The following is a 20,950-nucleotide window of genomic DNA, read 5'->3' on the forward strand; positions in this document are numbered from 1 at the left end:
CTCTCCCAACCTCCCCCTCACACGACTAAAACATATTTGCAAAAAATATTTATTGGCTAGATATATTCTGTGTATAATAAAGACTTCATTGTGATACCAGAAGCAAGATAGAGACACATCTATTTAAAAGTACTTAGCAAGGCCATTGGTTTAGAAGAAGTCACCAACAGAATTTGAAAGTTCATGATGCCACACAAAGGTTTACATGTATGTAAAATTGTTGATTAGCGGACTCACATTCTGATCTCTTTTAATACCAGTGGAGTTACTCCAGATTTAAACCACTGTCATGGAGCTCAGAATCTGTCCCCAGACATTTTATTAAAACTCCTTATACCTTACTAAAGGGCAAATGCTGTCCCCTGCTCTGAGTGATGTGGAAATGCTGACTCCTCTGCATTGGGAAGGCAGAGCATGGACTTATGCAGGGGGAACTCTGTATTCCCCTTCCCTCCCCCTCCCCCCCTAGCCCCGCAATGCACCATAGAGTTCTACATGTGTGGTGGAGGAACAGACTGTAGATCCTCCACTATGCAAATCCACAGATGCAAACCATCTACATAGGGGATGTGTAGGGTCCAAAACTGCTAGTAGATTCATTTTGGCTGTAGAGGGGAAAGTAGTGTAACTGTACAGATGCTTCACATTATATCTCCGGGTTAGGGTATGAGACTTGTCTTCCCTATAGAGGAGTAAGTTTGGATTGTTGGGTTTCAGTGAATTTCTAGTTCACGTATAATTTTGTTGACAAATTCGGTGGTGCCAAATATGAACCAGAATATCATTTTAAAGTTTCTAGATCCCAAATCAGGAAAGTACTTGACTATATGTCTAAAGTTGAGCACTTGTTTAAGCACTATCCGGACGTAAGCACACGCTTAATGCTTGCCTGAACCAGGGTCCACCGATTAAACTCACAGAAGCCTTCAAAAACCTTAAATCAGCTCAAGATGCGAGAAATTTTGTTTGTTTCAGGCAATGGATGTTGATTGTTCCTTTTAATTAATAAAATGAGAAACAATTGTATTACACCAATCTAGCTACAGCTAATGAGTCTGTGGATACATGTGAAAGAAAGTAATAAATATGAAAAAGTTGGGGTTTGTAAGAATGTCTCCATTAGAAGCCAACCGCATTCAGTAGCTGCAATTTTATATCACAAGACACAGGGGAAATTAATTAAATTTAATAGACACTGCAGCTTCTAGACTAGGATGTGCTGTACTTTAAATTATCACCATTGAAAAGTATAGTAATACAATTCATTCAGAAGTAAATGTTTGACCGTAAATGCAATTATTTTAAGATTTTTTTTTCAGGTATAACAGAATTGTCCGCTCTTATAATTCAGGGTCTCAGTCTCATACTACTGCTTACAAAGGTTGCTGGGCACAGTACATGCATAAACCTGGACTACTCACGAATTAACTAATTGCCTGAATGTGTTTCAACAATTGTTCTATAATCTACAATACCAATGATATTTCATTAAAACATTAAAATAAAGACCTTGATTACTGAAAGGAAAGTCAATAATTCTGAAGATAGTTTTATGTAAAATAACAATGTGCTTCAAACATTGTTGTTCTAAATTTAAAAGAATAGGTGAATCCCTGAAAGATTATATTTCTAATATATAAAGAATATTAGTATAAAATGCTCACTCATCTTTATTTTTCTTAATTTACTGCTGTGAATTTTAACTATTGAGTTAATCGCATGTATTATCTATTACTTATATAATTAAATATTATCTTGTCTGATGTTGGTGCTAGTAGGAGGAAATTTGGGATAATCTTGGAATAATGTCTACAGCTCCAGCTGTTTGCAGTACTTATATAATACCAGATGTGAAATTGGTGCATCTGTAGTCAGTCCTCTCTTGTGGATTGCAAGTGATCAAACAGGCAAAACCATAATGACAGGATGATTAGACAGGTTTAGCAGAAAGGGAATTGCTCAAGACATTCATGAATTACTGTAAGCCACACACAGTGAAGAAAAATGTATTTATTACAATTTCATCAAATGCAAAACCGTATCTTAAATTTGAGAGTTAATGATGTTAACATGGAACTCATACAATTATTTTCATGTGTTTTAAGTACTTTGTAGATGATAAAATAACTGAAAAACTTTTTAAAAGCATATGGAATGAATACACTATCAAGTACATTTCCATTTTTAAACACATGTATTTTAATTAGATAGTAGGCTTTAAAAATATCCTTAAATAAATGTTTCTCAAACTTAGGCAGGCCATGTAGTTACATATTCAATTGTCTTGCAGTGTGTAAAACATGGGAGCCAGTAAAAGTTGTTGAGGTATCAACCATATTTTGCCTTCTCTGTAGCTAGAGCCAATCTGCGGATGTTTGCTATGCAACCAGCTGCTGCTTCCTGTAGGGTTTCATCTGTAGAGCCCACCATACCCAGCAGAAGCTAGTAAAATAAAATCAGATGGAAAAAATAAAATGAATACACTGAAATTAAATTATTGAATTTAATTTAAAATCATATATACACACATATATTCATATGTATACACACCCTCATATTAACACATTCATATATGCAAATAAGAAGACTTTTTGAATTTTAAATTTAGAAATAATACAAATCTTGTTAGTTCAATTCATATAAAGAATCCTGACATATTTTCTGTCACATTTGTGACAGTGATACTGCTTTTTCTCATCTTATCTTTGTTTATCTTATACACTTATCCTGTTGGGGTTCTCTCTTGGATTGTTTTTCTTTTTTGCAGAACAATTTTCATTGAAATGACTAAATTTTCTTTGCTAAATTATGACAACAAATCATATTTGAGATTTTTTATGAAAGTAGCCATGTGCTCTGTTTTAGACCTTCCTCCTGTGATTGGATCCATGTGGATGAACCCTTGTGCCCAAGAAGACAGTCCACGCACATTCATCTAGTTGAGGGATCCAACTCTTAAGATGTAATTCTTTAGACACTTACGTTTCACAAAAAAAACAATTTAGGGGCAGATTCTGTCCTTTGCTCAAGTTGAGTAGAACTTTACTCTGTGTAGTCCGATTGTTTTCAATGGAAATTCTCTTTGAATAAGGCACTACTCAAAATAAGGGTGATAAAATTGGATCTTTACAGATGAACATTGTTACACATCAGCAAATGACTGATCATAGTTCTATTTCCTTATTTTTAACGTATTGCAAGTCAGTGATGCAACTGAATACCCATATACACTGGAAAACAGAAGACTCTTGCTTAGCTCAAATTAGCTCCACATAATCTTCAGATTTCTGGAAATCTGCCAATCTTAATGTGAGTTCAGGTATTTTGAAGCACAGACAGCTCTAATTAAAACCCCCACTTTCAGACTGCAATACTTAGGATTCTGTATTCACCCAAACAATGTTGAGTCAAACCACAAAGAAATCTGTTATCACTCAACTCCAGTGCATATTTTTCATACAGCTAAAATATTACATAAAATTATGAACTGCTACATATAAAAGCATAAATTGAATGCAGATATCGAATTCATACGCTACCTTTCTCTAACCTTCCAGCAGTTGTAAGGCATGCGTCACAGCTGCACACATATGGCATTTGCTTATGAAGATCAAAGCATTTTATACTTAAGGAAGTATTTGTGTTAGACTAATGTACAAAATAAGCTTCTTGCCAGTCACTTTTCACCCCTCGACCCCTATAAGTAACTTATGAAAGGCTGCCGTGAATATGCTTGAATTATGTTTAAAAAAAGCTTTATATAAATTAAGTGTCAGTAGGGGTCAATTCTTATGTCAAAGTTTTCACATAAATCCTATCAATTTTAATGGAATTTACATATGTATTAACAGTAGATCAGAATTCTTAAGGTGTGAACACTTCAGAAAGATATATATGTTGTTTATTTGCTCAAAAACAGTTAAAATTGATGGAAAAATTGTAGGAGAAAGCTTTGCATCTATACCATACACTCTTATTTTTACCTATTCCCAAACTATGGGCCTAATCCAGCTGTAGGTAAGGTCAATTGAAGCTTCACCATTTATTTCAATGGGAGCAAGATCAGGCTCTGCGTGTGTGTGTGTGGTGATAAAACTGCATTCTATAGTACAAAACCAGAATGCATTTCTTATAAAACAGCTTAAATGAGGTAGTTTTTTTAAAAAATGGTGTTGATAAAGAAATATTTTCCTAAGTAATTATGTCACCTATTAAATTTGTTTCTTCAGTAAGTCATAATTCTGATCAACTTTAACTGTCAAAATAAAAAGGGTTCCCTTGGTCATGCCACAACTTTCTTGTCAAACTTATAGAGTAAAGGTATATGTATTTCATGTGTCTGATTCCAAACCAAAAATATGCATGTATGTACCGTACATACGGTGATTTTGGTAAAACCATAATTTTGAAATTTTGGAACAAGGAAACCATAAAATTTATGTAATTACAGTCTGTATGTTCACAGACCTAGTGCAAGACCTTTTTTATTTTAATGAAGGTTGAACCCCAACTTTTCATAATAATTCCATTGTTGGAATTGTGATTAGTTCATGTCACCAGATGTTACGATGGAATTACTGTTATTGGACGTACATTATTTAGTAGCAAATAACAAAAATGTACTTCTCCACTGTCTGCCTGTAGCCCCTGAGCTCCGTGCTATTTATTTTTTTCTTCAGCCACTCACTTGTTTCTGAGTACACAAGATTTTTTAAAATGCATGCTATTTTGTTACTTGACTAGAAGATCAGTAATAAATAATATAAACATCAATTTTTATAAACCTATTCAATGATACTGTCCATCATAAAAACATTTGCCTGGTTCTACTGAAGTCAATGGGAGTTTTTCTTCTGACTTTGGCAGGGCAAGGATCAATCACTTCCTAATTTGCTGTTCTTCCAGATCATCAACAAATGGTGACATGTGTGCAGAACTGCCACTGTATAGACAAACCCTATATCCCAGGCTGTGCTCTGCATAACTTCATAGTGTACAGGGAGAAGTAATTCTCTCACCACAGGCCACTATGGTAGCCCTCTGTGGGGGTGGAGGACACATAGCAGCAGAACCTCTTGTTCTTTCTCTCCCTCACCGTCCTCTCACAGAGTCACTGCAGAGGTGAGCAGCACACAACCCAGAATGTTTCAATTTAGGTATATAATAACATAATTTGGCACTTAAGTTTGAGGATTTTAGCTAAGAGTTGTTGTTATTATCTTCACCTCGTGAAAAAAAAGTACCCCTTTGTTGCATGGTAGCAAGATCATAAGTCATTGCTGTGCCACCTGCCATTTTTCAGTGGAAGAGTAAATTGTTTCACAGGTTTAATTCAATTCCCTTGTGATTTGGGGTGTTCTAGTCACAATATTGCAAATATTTTGACAAGTCCAAGAAGACTTTTTGAGCTTCCAAGGCACCAATGCAACATAACTTGTCTTTTTTTTTCAGATGCAATGCCCTTGAACTTCATGCATCCTTTCTCTTTACTGTTCAGGTATTGTTTTCTGACACATGTAAACGTTAACAGATGTCAGAGGCTGCAAAGAGGCAGGTGGTATAAATGCGTCTGTCTGGCTTGTAAGAGGCAATTTCCACAAAAAGAGAAGGCAATTTCAATATTATATAGATTCCATTTTTGTTGGCTGGTATTTATATTCTAAGGCAAAGGTCCAAGCAAATTTGGCACAGGTAGCATATCATACCAGCAAATAAGCACAAACATAAGATGTTTGAAGATCATACAGAGTGTGCACATGGGCTCTAAAAGCAAGAATAATTCACAGCCTCAATTATCCAGATGGTCATGGCAATAGAGAAGATTTTGCTATTGCTAACCCAGCATTAAAATAATACAAGATTCCAACGCTGCATAACTGGAAATTACTTGCCTTGTAATTCTGCTAATCTGAAGATATTCTTACAGGATTCTGACTGCTGAGTCTTGTGCTCTCTAGCACAAGATGGGTATAAAGCTCTAAGGTATTTGGTCCGTAGTGTGACAATAATGGGTCAGGGTGTAAGCCACAGCATCTCTGTTGGTAGTTGTGCATCACCAAAGACTCCAGTTGCCCTCAAGCGAAAAGAAAAGGCTCCTCAAAGAAAATCTAACCCAATCACAAAACAAACTGATTGAGAAATGATTTCCTCAAATAGAACAATACAAACATCAAATTGTAAAGATATACACCACCTCTGAAAATTGCCCTCCAGACTCTGAGGAGAGATGTGCTTGTGAATGAGAACTCTGCAGAGGTGATATCTTCAAAGAAGCAGTTACAAAGCTCAAGAAATTCTCCTTTCTCTGAAGATACCACCTTGGCAGGATTCTCACCCCTGGAGACTAAGTAGCTCAGGGGATGTCAAAACAGAAAAATGCAAACATCAGCACTGATACACTAGTAAGCCATTCATCCAAAAATATCCTGGTGCCTAAGATGAAGGTTCTGGAGCACAGTAGTGTATATTCACCTTCTTTGCTCTGGCCATGGCCATCTCAGCTACCATAGTCTTGTGTGGGCAGTGGGAGACACAGGAGGCAACATTTCCAGGGAGAATATACTTTATCTTGGGGTCACCTTTCAGAAAGGGTAGCTGTGAAGTGTTTGCCATACATTCTTCAACTGATCCAAACAGCATGCAAGGGCACAACAACCGTACTGGACAAGGGTTTCATGGCCGAGGTAAAACAGATACTTTGGAGACCACCAACAGTTCAGCATCCTGAAAACGTGAAAGACAAATAGACCCTCTAACAACAAAATGAAGAAGTCTCTACACACAGAACATTCAACACCATTCCTTTTCTGTTTTTCTCATCCTTTTTGAACAAATGTATTCAACTTCTTCTAATCAGAAGAAAATATGAGCTACCTCTTTCACTTACATCTTTTACTAGACAGAGAAAGACTGGGAAGTCAGGGAGAGATTAGACGGAGCTTAGAGTCCTTGAGACCAAAAATGTTTGTTTTGATAAGATTGCTGCTTCTGTCTATCACTTTAGCGATGACATATTTTAGATTGACAGTGTTCCTAACTGGTGTTGGGACTTGCCATTGTTTTTTTTCAGATTTAGTATTTCAGTTCTTTCATATGCTACGATTCCTAGAAGATGATGAGTTCCTTGCACTATGATCTTTTAATTGTAAAACACTCCCATTCCAAAAAAGACATTTTACATGCTTTTTCTAAATCTAACCTAAAAGAAAAAAATACTTTAAATAAAAGCATATGGGAGAAACTTATCCAAAAAAGTATCAATCTGGATCCAGCCAACATTTTGTAACTTTCAACAATATACTGCACACTGGAAAATTTTAAAGCACCTCGCTTTGAGTGTTATGTTACACATATAATTTATCCTTATGAAAATATTTCTCATACAATTAAATTATAAATAATACAACATACTGTACAATCAAAACATGAGGTTAAGCTCAGTCACTGTTTCAATTTTACTAAAATCCAAGCTGATTTCCATCTCCAACTGAGCAAAAGGATAAGACAATGTTGGCCATACCCATACTGCTGAAAAAGGCATTGGCCCAGATTCTGCAGTACTGTATGCTCATTTTGCTCTGCTCAGGTGGCACAAAGTGGATGGCTTCCAGCTGTAAAAGAATTCCCTTTGTGGAGGGGAACTCCCTGCTGGTGTAAATCTGGCAGCTGGAGAGAAGCCAGTTCTTGTTCCAGCCACCCTCCCATTGCAGCACAGAGGGTGTGACAGGGAAGGCAGGGGGCCTGGCAGGGGATGGGCAGAACGGAGTTCCATTATGATGATTCTCCACTGGCATAAGGTCCCTTCTCTTAGGGATCTTATCTAGTGGTGTAAATTAGGGAAGCCCCTGGGGTGCTCTAACTAATGCCCTGACCAGACCAGGCCTAGGTTGAACTGGGGAGCTATAGTGCTAGGTTCTAAATGGCTAGTCAAAAACAAGAAGGAAAGAAATAAGGAAAGACTAAAACATAAAAGAGAAACCTGGAGACAAAGGAGCCTGCAAATGGGACAGTGGAAGGGAATATGAGAAAGACTGTGAGATAAAGAGAAATAACTGGACACAAGGGAGGAGAGAAAGAAATAGCATTCCTGAGGGATCCAACATTGGAAGCCAAGTAAGCTGTGTCTGATTGTGTCTGGCAATAAGATGTGATCTATTTATTACAATACACATTTTCATGGATAGAAATTGTGAAATTTCATCACTATCATTTTCCGAATCTCCACATTCTCATCCCTGTTTATTTCATCCGTCGCATCCTGTCTGATACCTCAGACGTAAGATCTCTGGGACAAGGACTGTCTTTTTTGGTATTTGTCTGTACTGTGCCTAGTACAATGGGACTGGAGTTCTTCTAGGAAATACCATAAATAAATTAATAATAATGATTAATATTGAAGCAGTATCCAGAATCCCCAATCAGGTTCAAGATTCCATTGTTCTAAGTGCTGCACAAACACACACATGGTCCCTGACCTGATGAGCTTACAATCAAAGAAGCGACATACCCAGGGTGTATGGGGGGGATACTATCAAATATATAAAGTATTTATAGACATATATATACTTTCATGTTTTTAATGTTGTAAATGGACCAAGTAAGAGTAATCTATCCTCCACTCTCCCTACCCATTATCAATTGGCTAATTTCTTATGGCATTATGGGGCAGATCAGGGATGATGGGCAGGATGAAATGAAGTAGCAAGATGCTTGTTTCAGAATCTGACAAACAGGCAAATGAAGCTGAAGAATCATTGACAGTGCAGAGAGGTGGGGAGCAAATGTAAAAGAAAATATAAAATACTAAAAGTTTGTAAACTTCTTGAATACTGTAAACTATAGGAATTTTTAAGATTCTCCCATTTTATGTTGTAATTCGTATGTTTTCAAGGAACATTTTCACAAATGTAAAATGGGGATCCTACTCATACAGCACACAAGTATGAACTGTACCTAAATATAACTAATACTAAAACACATTATTAATCTTTGTTTATCATATATGAATACATGTAACAAGTCTAGACTCTTAGATGTCAGATAATTTGGGTCTATATTTGGCTGTAAGAGGTTTGGGGCAATATTTAGAATTCTATCATCAAGAACATTCCAATGTACTAAGAGTCTTATGGGATTTGAAATTCATCCCACAAAAAGCAATAGGCAGAGCTGATAACCCAGAAATGATGAAGCCAATGATTTTATAGCATATTTTTGTTTGGACCATTATCTCAATTTTATTTTTATTTCACTGTAGTTTTCAAGAGAAGATTAACATATAAAGAAGGCACTTGGAGAAAGAGAGAGAGAATACAGACAAAATCTTTTTACAAATGATTGGAAATTTCTTTTATAAAGATTACAACAGGAGCTGAATTAGTTACTGTATGTAATAGACATTTAGAACAGACAGCCCTTTTCCAGGGATGTTGCATTATTTAATTTATTTATTTATTGTAATTTAGTTTGCTTCTGTGACATCCTGAGAACCCTCTTTTCCGTTTGTTGCAGTTATCCTCACCCATCTTTCTTCTTTCGATTCCTTTTGCTATTTCACATTTTGTTATACTTTTCTTTTTTAAAAAACAATGTCTATTTCTTTCTATTTTTGTGAGCATGAATTTTAACTTGCCCTCCCTCTACATAGATTACTGTGGGAGTAGCATAGGAAATCTGGGGAGAGATTGCCAAGTGGCCTCCATCTTTTCCAAATTTTTGTTAATTTGCTATTAATTTGAAATGTTTTGTCAGTCATTCTATCTATGGTAGTTATCTAAAGATTACAGGAGCACAAAAACAGGACTACTATAAATAAACAACAACTAGTTGCTGTGGACTCACAAAGTTCCTACTCTTATTGGGGTCGCAGAAATAACAGAAGTCCTAAGAGTAATGTAGTGTATACACTGGCCACAAATAACTCATTTACTGTAGAAAACACACTGGTAGTGTCTGTTCTCATTACTGAAGGGTTATGCATGACTTGTCAGTAAGATCCTTGGTTGGGTGTGCTTCTGGATTCCCAGTTGTTCCTGGATTCTTGAAATTTACTCTACATAGTGTTGTCCTTGAATGCTACTTTGAACTACAGCAAGAAAACACGATACAGCTTCCGATTAGGGTCAGATTCTGCCGTCCTTCCATCAAGTAGTACCTTACTCTGTGAGGATTCCCATTGTTTCAAGGTGGCAGAATCTGACTGTTACTTAGTAGAGCTAGCTTCAAGGAGTATATTAAATCAATCTTCAAAGTCTGAACTGAATTCACATTTTCTTTTAAGTTTAATTCAACATGATTTTGATCTCTAAAGCTCTACTAGATTTGGGTCCTGGATATCTGAGGATATGTCCCCTCTATATGTACTCGATCACGAAAGCTTAAACCAGTAGCATGCTTTTGCTAGTACTGCTCAGATCTGAATGCCTGGGGATTAGAAGCAGGATGTTCTTATTGGAGAGCCCCATACCCTAGATTTTACTACACTGGTCCAAGAAATCTTAAATCTGTTGGCCTTCAGGGCAGAATAAAAGGCTCATGTATATTCTCAGGCTTTTGTTTTTATGGATGGCAGTGGTGTATACATCTGATTAATCCCAGACAAGTCTATTTAGGACTGATATTGCTCTGCACATCTTCTGTTTTTACATTAAGTAGATGTTCTAGAGAATGTTTGGTGCATTGTGTAAAATTAATAATAATTACATTATAAAATCAATATATGAACTCTAGAATCTTTTAATGAAGGAAGACTATTTCAAGACAAGAAGAATATATCGACTAAATAATATCAATCTAGAGATGCCTCACATTTGGCTCTCAATATTTGTATACCCAGTAAGACAAAGACAACATTTTAACCAAACAACCATTAAATATAAAATCAGCATGAACCACAGTTTCACCTCTGTGATTACATGTAAGCTCACTATCCCTGTGGATACAATGAACAGCTCCTCCAAACGAGAAAACTACTAATTTGCCTAGGGCCCAAACATGAGAGGGTCATTTAAAGTAATTAGTTGTTCTCTTTCCCGTATTAATATTCTCCTTTGTTTCAGGGACTACCAAAGAGATTTCGCTAACAGCAATTACATCAAACAAGAGAAAAAGAAAAAATATTATATGGCACAATATCTTCTAGAACTTCACAAAAGCAGTGACAAATAATATAAACAAAAAAATTAAATTTATGAAACAACAGGTACACACTCAATTCTGATTCCACAGTATTGAATTTATCATATTAACATTTACACCATTTCAGCTCCACTGACATCAACCAAGTTACTGCTGATTTACACTAGTATAAGTAACAACAAAATCAGGCCCAAAGTATGAAGGGCCCAGATTCTACAAAGCACTTCATGTACTTCCTTAGCTGTAAGTACATGAGTAATTCGGAAAAGCACTTATGTATGTGCTTAGCTCCAAACACGTGTTTAAGTCCCACTGACCTCAGTGGGACTACTCATGTGCGTAACATTACAACATGCTTAAGTGCTCTGCTCAGCTGGGGCCCTAGTTCTGATTCTGTCTGCTTTACTGGTCTGATGATTCATTCATTTTTTATTGTCATAGTGTGGTAAAATATGAGTGTTCCCTGCCTAACTAATCCAAAACTTTGATGAATAAAACAAAGCATAATCAGACTTTACACCGCATCTTTATTCCTCAATTGCTTTTTAATAGAGCAAAAATACTTCAATTTTTTTTAATGGAATATAATCAAGCATAAATAAGGATCTCATGCCTTGACTACCTTTTTCTATGAAAGCTGTAAATAAGGCTCTGGATATATTAGGATGAACACAACTATAGCTGACCCTATAGTTTTCTAATTCACCAATTTCTTTTTTAGAGTGAGAAGTCTTATAATTTTTATCTGAATAATTCTGGGTGTCATCTGAGATTCAAAAGTCTAAATTAACTATTATTTCAAAATTACTTTCAGTTTGTCAGGGGGCCATGGTGAAAGAAACAGTTCCCATATTCAGAGATTTTTAATTTTCCATTTATATTCTACACGGTATAATTTATTAGACGTTATTTGCAGTTTCATTGATATTGACTGCTACTAGCATTTACCTCAGTAAGTAGATTCCCAGGTAAGCATCCTATTAAATAAAACTCAATAAAACTAATGAACAGTACAGCAAATTTTCTCATGCCAAGAAATCACTTCTATAGTATGTCTGCTGCAGCTTTCACCAGACCAGAAAGCAAGACCTCCAAGAAAGCAAGACCTACTGCAAACTGGTATCTTGTATGACACCCAGCTACACTGGTTATGTGTGTAACTCCATTAACTTCAACAGAGTTACAACAAGAAATGTGTTTGACCCATATTGCCTATCCATAAATGAAGCTATTGTGGCAAAAACAGAACAGGATTGGCTAAGAAATCTGTAATTCAAGGTCTTTTAAAAAACTGCAGATAATTTATGTAAATCCATTAAGGACATTTCTGGTTATGTATCATCTTTCCCCCTTTTTAATTAATAGGGACATGCACATGAGACAGGATGCTTGATTTTAAGGTCCATCTGATTTTGTTCTTATTCCTTAATATGTCATAGTCTATTACAACTGGTTGCTGTGGAGGAATAAAGGAGCAAGAGTGAAGAACTCTTAAAACCAAGCATCTTGTTCTCTTCTAAATTTCCCTAGTAATGAAAAAATGGGGGGTAGGCAGGGAGAAAAAATATATTATGCATAACAGGAGTTCCCACATTTTTCATAGCATGGACAACATCTTAATAGAAAAAATCTCTCACTTTCCTGTCTATTTGCAATTGAAGAGACCACCACTCTCACATTTGGGATCAATTAACATCTCCATGGCTTTCCAAAGAAAATCAATTGAGAAAGCACTTAACATATTTTAGGTGTCTTCTAATGTGGATTAGCAGGTGGAACCCAGGACAAGAAGTCACCACCATGCATGTGACTATACAGCTCCCCAAAGACCCCAACTTAATAGCTTTCTTTGACAGGGTAACAAGCCTTGTGGATAGGGGGAAAGTGGTAGGTGTGGTATATCTTGACTTTAGTAAGGCTTTTGATACTGTCTCACATGACTTTCTCATAAACAAACTAGGGAAATACAACCTAGATGGAGCTACTGTAAGGTGGGTACATAACTGTCGGAAAGCCATTCCCAGAGAATAGTTATCAGTGGTTCATAGTCAAACTGGAAGGGCATATTAAGTGGGGTCCAACAGGGATCAGTTCTGGGTCTGGTTCTTTTAAATATCTTCATCAATGATTTAGATAGTGGCATAGATAAAGTTTGCAGATGATAAAGTTTAAACTATAAAGTTTGCAGATGATACCAAGTTGGGAGGGTTTGCAAGTGCTTTGGAGGATAGAATTAAAATTCAAAATGATCTGGACAAACTGGAGAAATGGTCTGAAGTAAATAGGATGAAATTCAATAAGGACAAATGCAAAGCACTCCACTTAGGAAGGAACAACAAGTTGCACACATACAAAATGGGAAGGAGTACTGCAGAAAGAGATCTGGGAGTTATAGTGGATTGCAAGTTAAATATGAGTCAATAGTGTAATGCTGTTGCAAAAAAAGCAAACATCATTCTGGGATTTATTAGCAGGAGTGTTGCAAGCAAGACACAAGAAGAAATTCTTCCGTTCCACTCCACGCTGATTAGGCCTCAACTAGAGTACTGTGTCCAGTTCTGGGCACCACATTTCAAGAAAGATGTGGACAAATTGGAGAAAGTCCAGAGAAGAGTAACAAAAATGATTAAAGGTCTAGAAAACGTGACCCATGAGGGAAGATTGAAAAAATTGGGTTTGTTTAGTCTGGAGAAGAGAAGACTGAGGGGGGACATGATAACAGTTGTCAAGTACATAAAATATTGTTACAAGGAAGAGGAGAAAAATTGTTCTCTTTAACCTCTGAGGATAGGACAAGAAACAATGGGCTTAAATTGCAGCAAGAGAAGTTTTGGTAAGAAATTAGGAAAAACTTCATAACTGTCAGAGTGGTTAAGCACTGTAATAACTTGCCTAGGGAGGTTGTGGAATTTCCGTCATTGGAGACTTCTAATACTTGTCAGAGATGGTCAAGATAGTACTTAGTCCTGCCTTGAGTACAGGGGACTGGACTAGAAGCCCTCTAGAGGACCCTCCAAGTCCTACAATTTTATGATTCAAAGCGATCCAGTGATCAGAGTTAAACTTTTCCATGGGGTACTGAATGGTATCTAATAATGGCCTCCTTTTCACAGATGAATACTAAGGAAAAATGAAGCATTTGTTGAAAATAAATGTAAATGCAAAGTCCACGGAGCCAATTCATTTTTAGTTTAACTCCACTGAGGTCAGCTGAGTTACACCAGAAATAATTCTAGTCCCAGACATTTATTTTTATTCAAGACAACATTCTGTTGCTATCAAATGGTTAAAAAATAAATAGAAATTGAAATTGAAATATTTTTATTTAAGAAACTGACAATTGCTCAGTGAACTTTTATTAAAAATATAGTCAGACTGGAACTTTAGAGAATATATCTTAGTTGCTAAATCAATCAAAAACTGCTCATTCACAGTCTATATTTTGGCTGAAGGATTTTTGCTGGAATTGTTATTTTTGTTTTTTTTTTGTTTTTAACCTTTATGGATAAATAAAAGTCAGAAATCCTGTAATTGGAATTCATTTGGTAAAATACATTGGTTAGAGCACATTACAATCTTATAATACCACAGAGATCAATGTGCCAAGAAAAAAAGAACAAAAGAAAAATTAAATATACAACTCTTTTGACATTTTTGAAGGTCAGATTGACTGAAAGGGCATACAAAATGTTTTTCTTTCAAAGGTGGCCTCCAAAGGAAAAAAATGGGTTTACAGTCTTTTTGCTTCCTTTTGATCCATAAACTAATACTTTAAAGGTGGGATTTGGTTTTATTTTATTTATTTATTCATTGCTTGTTTTGTACATTAGAAATTCAGGTTCTGCCTACTCTTAAAGAGTTCATGGATGGCTGGAAAACTAAGTTTATGACAGTAGACAAACAAACAAACAAACAAACAAACAAGTGAATCAAGAACTGAGAGGGCAAGTGATTTATTTCATACTGTCTGAAACTCTGTTTTTGTTAGTATCTATTAACTAAAGCAGTAGAAGTTCATTTTCTCTTTGTTGGTGATTCGACACTCTCTCCAACTCAATCCAAATGTCAATGTATTGTCATAGTGGCATTGCAGCTGTGCTACTGTAGCACCATAGTGTAGATATTTCTGACATTAATGGAAGGGGGTTTTCCATCACTGTAGTTGATCCACCCATCCAAGAGGTGGTAGCTAGCCCAGTGAAATAATTCCTCCATTGATCTATCTGTATCTGCAGTGGGGGATAGGTTGACCTAACTATGCCACATAGGACATGAAATTTTTCACAGTCCTTGGAGATGTATCTAGGTGAATCTAATTTTTAGGTGTCACCCAACTGTTAAATCGAGAAGCATCAGCATTAGTCTAATGTGCTCATTGTAACCTTCAGAATATTGTGATTTAGTGAACACAGACTGTACGTGAGAAAGTTTAATGTTTTAATGAACATAAACTATACTTGGGAGTGTTAGAAACTTATACGGTTATGTTATAAAAATAATTACCATACAGACTTATTATGAGTGACAAAACCTTTACTTGTGACTAAAACACAAAGGCTATATTGAATAAAAACACCATCCAGCTCACACAATCTACATCTGTGCAAGGCAAAGTACTTGAGATTTGCATGCACTTCTGTAGAGAGGAGCAGGACGGACATTTTGTTAAATCTAGCCCTAAGGGCCCTATCTAGCCCCAGATTGCTTGAGTGGCTGCTGGACTTTGGAAGTTTTGTGAGACCACAAATTTGTAAGGCACTGCATGGCCTGAAAACAAGCAATATCACCTTCCTGACTGCTTTGTGCTAGCTAACCAGTGAAACGCAAAGGGTCCAACCTGCTTCCTGCCTTACCTCTCAAAAGACTTTTACTGGGGGATGAATTAAGAACTCATTGATAAAAGGGAAGGCCTCCCATTCTCATTTGATTAAAGCAAAAACCTCTCACATTCAGTGATTCGATTAGAGAGGTGCCCTCTTCATCCCAAAATCAAGGGTTGTTTTTGTTTGTTTGTTTTAAGAAAAGAAAACCATCCATTAGTGGGAAGTATTGAATTGTGAAACAGTAGAACAGGGAGGGAAAGGAAGTATTAGTGTGTGTTTATACACAGTTTTTGTGCTGCTTTCACTATAATAGTTTGGAAACCTATACAGTGAAAGCAGTACTAATGTGGACACTGTATAAAACTGTTTCAATCCATATATGGCTTAGTTTCATAAAGTTATAGAAATAAACAATACCTATATAAGCACCTTTATAATGGTATAACTGCATCCATATCAGGAAGTTGTAACACTTATGGTAAAGGGTACAAAAACTGTATGCAGACCAGTCCTTAGCAACACAGTGAAAGTATGGAGTCTAACTTCTGAGAAACAAGACATTTAATCATATAATCTTTATATGACACAACAGAGGCTACATCTAAACTACACATTACTTTTGATGGCACGTTGGTATGTGTTACAAGCCACAGTGAAAAGCAAGCTGTGTCCACACTGCAGTGTGTAGCTACATCAATGAAAGGCTCTGGCAGAGGTGAGGCAGTGAGAAAAGGTTTCAGCAGCTTCCTGCTACCGCAGCCTTTCACGATGGTGAGAAAAGGCTCCAGCAGGGGAGGAGTAGTGAGGAAAGGCTCCCCCATCAGAGCCTTTCCCCGATGCTGGAGTCTTTCCCTGCTGTGGGGAAAGGCTCCAGAAACAGGGAGCTGCTGGAGCCTTTCCCCACTGCCTCCCCGCTGCTGGAACCTTTTCCTGCTGCTGGAGTCATTCCCTGCAGTGGAGAAAGCCTCCAGCAGAGGGAAAAAACAGCAGTGTAGAGGGGAAGGCATTTTCAGCAAGTAGAGGGCCATGTAGGGTATGCCTTTGAGTACATACCCACACTCTTCAGGTGTGTCTTTACTCACCTAAGCTGTGTCTCACCACCACTATTTACACCCTTTCTAAGCCCTGGTCTACACTAGGAGTTGAGGTCGAATTTAGCAGCATTAAATTGATTTAAGCCTGCATCCACCCCCACGACGAAGCCCTTTTTTTTGACTTAAAGGGCTCTTAAAATCGATTTCCTTACTCCACCCCCGACAAGGGGATTAGCACTGAAATCGGCCTTGCTGGGTCGAATTTGGGGTACTGTGGACACAATTAGATGGTATTGGCCTCCGTGAGCTATCCCAGAGTGCTCCATCGTGATCGCTCTGGACAGCACTCTCAACTCAGATGCACTGGCCAGGTAGATGGGAAAAGGCCCGCAAACTTTTGAATTTCAATTTCCTGTTTGGCCATCGTGGCAAGCTGCAGGTGACCATGCAGAGCTCATCAGCAGAGGTGACCATGATGGAGTCCCAGAATCGCAACAGAGCTCCAGCATGGACCGAACAGGAGATACGGGATCTGATCGCTGTATGGGTAGAGGGATCTGTGCTATCAGAACTACGTTCCAGTTTTTGAAATGCCAAAACATTTGTCAAAATCTCCCAGGGCATGAAGGACAGAGGCCATAACAGGGACCTGAAGCAGTGCTGCTTGAAACTTAAGGAGCTGAGACAAGTCTACCAGAAAACCAGAGAGGCGAACAGCCGCTCTGGGTCAGAGCCCAAAACATGCCGCTTCTATGATGAGCTGCATGCCATTTTAGGGGGTTCAGCCACCACTGTCCCAGCCGTGTTGTTTGACTCTTTCAATGGAGATGGAGGCAACACGGAAGCAGATTTTGGGGACGAGGAAGATTATGATGATGAGGTTGTAGATAGCTCACAGCAAGCAAGAGGAGAAACCGGTTTTCCCGACAGCCAGGAACTGTTTCTCACCCTGGACCTGGAGCCAGTACCCCCCAAATCCACCCAAGGCTGCCTCCTGGACCCGCCAGGCGGAGAAGGGACCTCTAGTGAGTGTACCTTTTAAAATACTACACATGGTTTAAAAGCAAGCATATTCAATGATTCATTTGCCCTGGCATTCACGGCTCTCCTGGATGTACTCCCAAAGCCTTTGCAAAAGGTTTCTGGGGAGGGCAGCCTTCTTCCATCCACCGTGGTAGGACACTTTACCACTCCAGGCCAGTAGCACGTACTCGGGAATCACTGTAGAACAAAGCATTGCAGTGTATGTTTGTTGCCGTTCAAACAACATCCGTTCTTTATCTCTCTGTGTTATCCTCAGGAGAGTGATATCATTCATGGTCACCTGGTTGAAATAGGGTGCTTTTCTTAAGGGGACATTCAGAGGTGCCCATTCCTGCTGGGCTGTTTGCCTGTGGCTGAACAGAAATGTTCCCCGCTGTTAGCAACGGGGAGAGGGGAAGGTAGAGGGGCTAGCCATGCACTGGGGGGAGGCAAAATGCGACCTTGGAACAAAAGCACATATGCTATGTATGTAATGTTAACAGCAAGATTTACCGTGAAAGAGTGTACCCACTGTTCTATAAAATGTGTCTTTTTAAATACCACTGTCCCTTTTTTTTTCTCCACCAGCTGCATGTGTTTCAAGGATCACAGGATCTTCTCCTTCCCAGAGGCTAGTGAAGATTAGAAGGCGAAAAAAACGCACTTGCGATGAAATGTTCTCTGAGCGCATGCTGTCCTCCCACACTGACGGAGCACAGACGAATGCGTGGAGACAGACAATGTCAGAGTGCAGGAAAGCACAAAATACTGGGAGGAGAGGTGGTGGGCTGAAGATAGGGCTGAAGCTGAAAGGTGGTGGCAGCGTGATGAGAGGAGGCAGGAATCAATGCTGAGGCTGCTGGAGGATCAAACTAATATGCTCCAGCGTATGGTTGAGCTGCAGGAAAGGCAGCAGAAGCACTGACCACCGCTACAGCCCCTGTGTAACCAGCCACCCTCCTCTCCAAGTTCCATAGCCTCCTCACCCAGACGCCCAAGAATGTGGTGTGGGGGCCTCCAGCCACTCCACCCCAGAGGATTGTCCAAGCATCAGAAGGCTGGCATTCAATAAGTTTTAAACTTTTAAAGTGCTGTGTGGCCTTGTCCTTCCCTCCTCCACCACCCCTCCTGGTGCTTCTCTCCTCCACCACTCCTCTTTAGCTACCTTGGTAGTTATCCCCCTATTTGTGTGATGAATGAATAAAGAATGCATGAATGTGAAGCAACAATGACTTTATTGCCTCTGCAAGTGGTGATCGAAGGGAGGAGGGAAGGGTGGTTAGCTAACAGGGAAATAGAGTGAACCAAGGGGCGGGGGGTTTCATCAAGGAGAAACAAACCGAACTTTCACACCGTCGCCTGGCCAGTCATGAATCTGGTTTTCAAAGCTTCTCTGATGCTCACTGCACCCTCCTGTGCTCTTCTAACCGCCCTGGTGTCTGGCTGTGCATAACCAGCAGCCAGGCGATTTGCCTCAACCTCCCACCCCACTATAAATGTCTCCCCCTTACTCTCACAGATATTGTGGAGCGCACAGCAAGCAGTAATAACAGTGGGAATATTGGTTTCACTGAGGTCTAACCGAGTCAGTAAACTGTGCCAGCATGCTTTTAAAAGTCCAAATGCACATTCTACCACCATTCTGCACTTGCTCAGCATGTAGTTGAACAGCTCCTGACTACTGTCCAGGCTGTCTGTGTATGGCTTCATGAGCCATGGCATTAAGGGGTAGGCTGGGTCCCCAAGGATAACTATAGGCATTTCAACATCCCCAACCGTTATTTTCTCATCTGGGAATAAAGTCCCTTCCTACAGCTTTTGAAACAGACCAGAGTTCCTGAAGATGTGAGCGTCATGTACCTTTCCCGGCCATCCCATGTTGACGTTGGTGAAACGTCCCTTGTGATCCACCAGTGCTTGTAGCGCTATTGAAAAGTACCCCTTGCGGTTTATGTACTCGGCGGCTTGGTGCTCCGGTGTCAAGATAGGGATATGGGTTCCGTCTATGGCCCCACCACAGTTAGGGAATCCCATTGTAGCAAAGCCATCCACTATGACCTGCACATTTCCCAGGGTCACTACCCTTGATATCAGTAGATCTTTGATTGTGTTGGCTACTTGCATCACAGCAGCCCCCCACAGTAGATTTGCCCACTCCAAATTGATTCCCGACTGATCGGTAGCTGTCTGGCATTGCAAACTTCCACAGGGCTATTGCCACTCGCTTCTCGACTGTGAGGGCTGCTCTCATCTTGGTATTCTTGCGCCTCAGGGCAGGGGAAAGCAAGTCACAAAGTTCCATGAAAGTGCCCTTACGCATGCAAAAGTTTCGCAGCCACTGGGAATTGTCCCAGACCTGCAACACTCTGCGGTCCCACCAGTCTGTGCTTGTTTCCCAAGCCCAGAATCGGCGTTCCACCGCATGAACCTGCCCCATTAGCACCATGATGCCCACATTGCCAGGGCCCGTGCTTTGAGAAAAGTCTGTGTCCATGTCCTCATCACTCTCGTCACCGCGTTGACATCACCTACTCACCCAGTTTCGCTTTGCCAGGTTCTGGTGCTGCATATACTGCTGGATAATGTGCATGGTGTTTAATGTGCTCCTAATTGCCAAAGTGATTTAAGTGGCCTCCATGCTTGCCGTGCTATGGCGTCTGTACAGAAAAAAGGCTCAGAATGCTTGTCTGCCATTGCTCTGATGGAGGGAGGGGTGACTGACAACATGGCTTACAGGGAATTAAAATCAACAAAGGGGGTGGCTTTGCGAGAAACTGAATGGCCCCCTCAAGGATAGAACTCAAAACCTCAAGGATAGAACTCAAAACTGGGTTTAGCAGGCCGTTGATTTCACGGAGGGAGGGAGGAGAAAATGAATACAAAACAAATCTGGTCTATTTCTTGTTTTGAGCCACTTCATCTATCTTTATACAT

The 20,950-nt window shown here is 39.1% G+C and overlaps 1 protein-coding gene across 1 annotated transcript in view; it reads right to left on the minus strand.

The window, feature by feature from the left end:
• Window positions 1–2,328: 2,328 nt before the first annotated feature.
• Window positions 2,329–20,950, minus strand: part of ODAD2 (outer dynein arm docking complex subunit 2) — a 200,528-nt gene continuing 181,906 nt past the window's right edge. The window contains exon 19 of the mRNA XM_077809473.1: window positions 2,329–2,442. Within this exon, the coding sequence (XP_077665599.1) occupies window positions 2,329–2,442 (114 nt within the window). The remainder of the gene's footprint in view (window positions 2,443–20,950) is intronic.

The sequence above is a fragment of the Eretmochelys imbricata genome, chromosome 2 (assembly GCF_965152235.1).
Source record: "Eretmochelys imbricata isolate rEreImb1 chromosome 2, rEreImb1.hap1, whole genome shotgun sequence".
NCBI classification, from domain to species: Eukaryota; Metazoa; Chordata; order Testudines; family Cheloniidae; genus Eretmochelys; species Eretmochelys imbricata.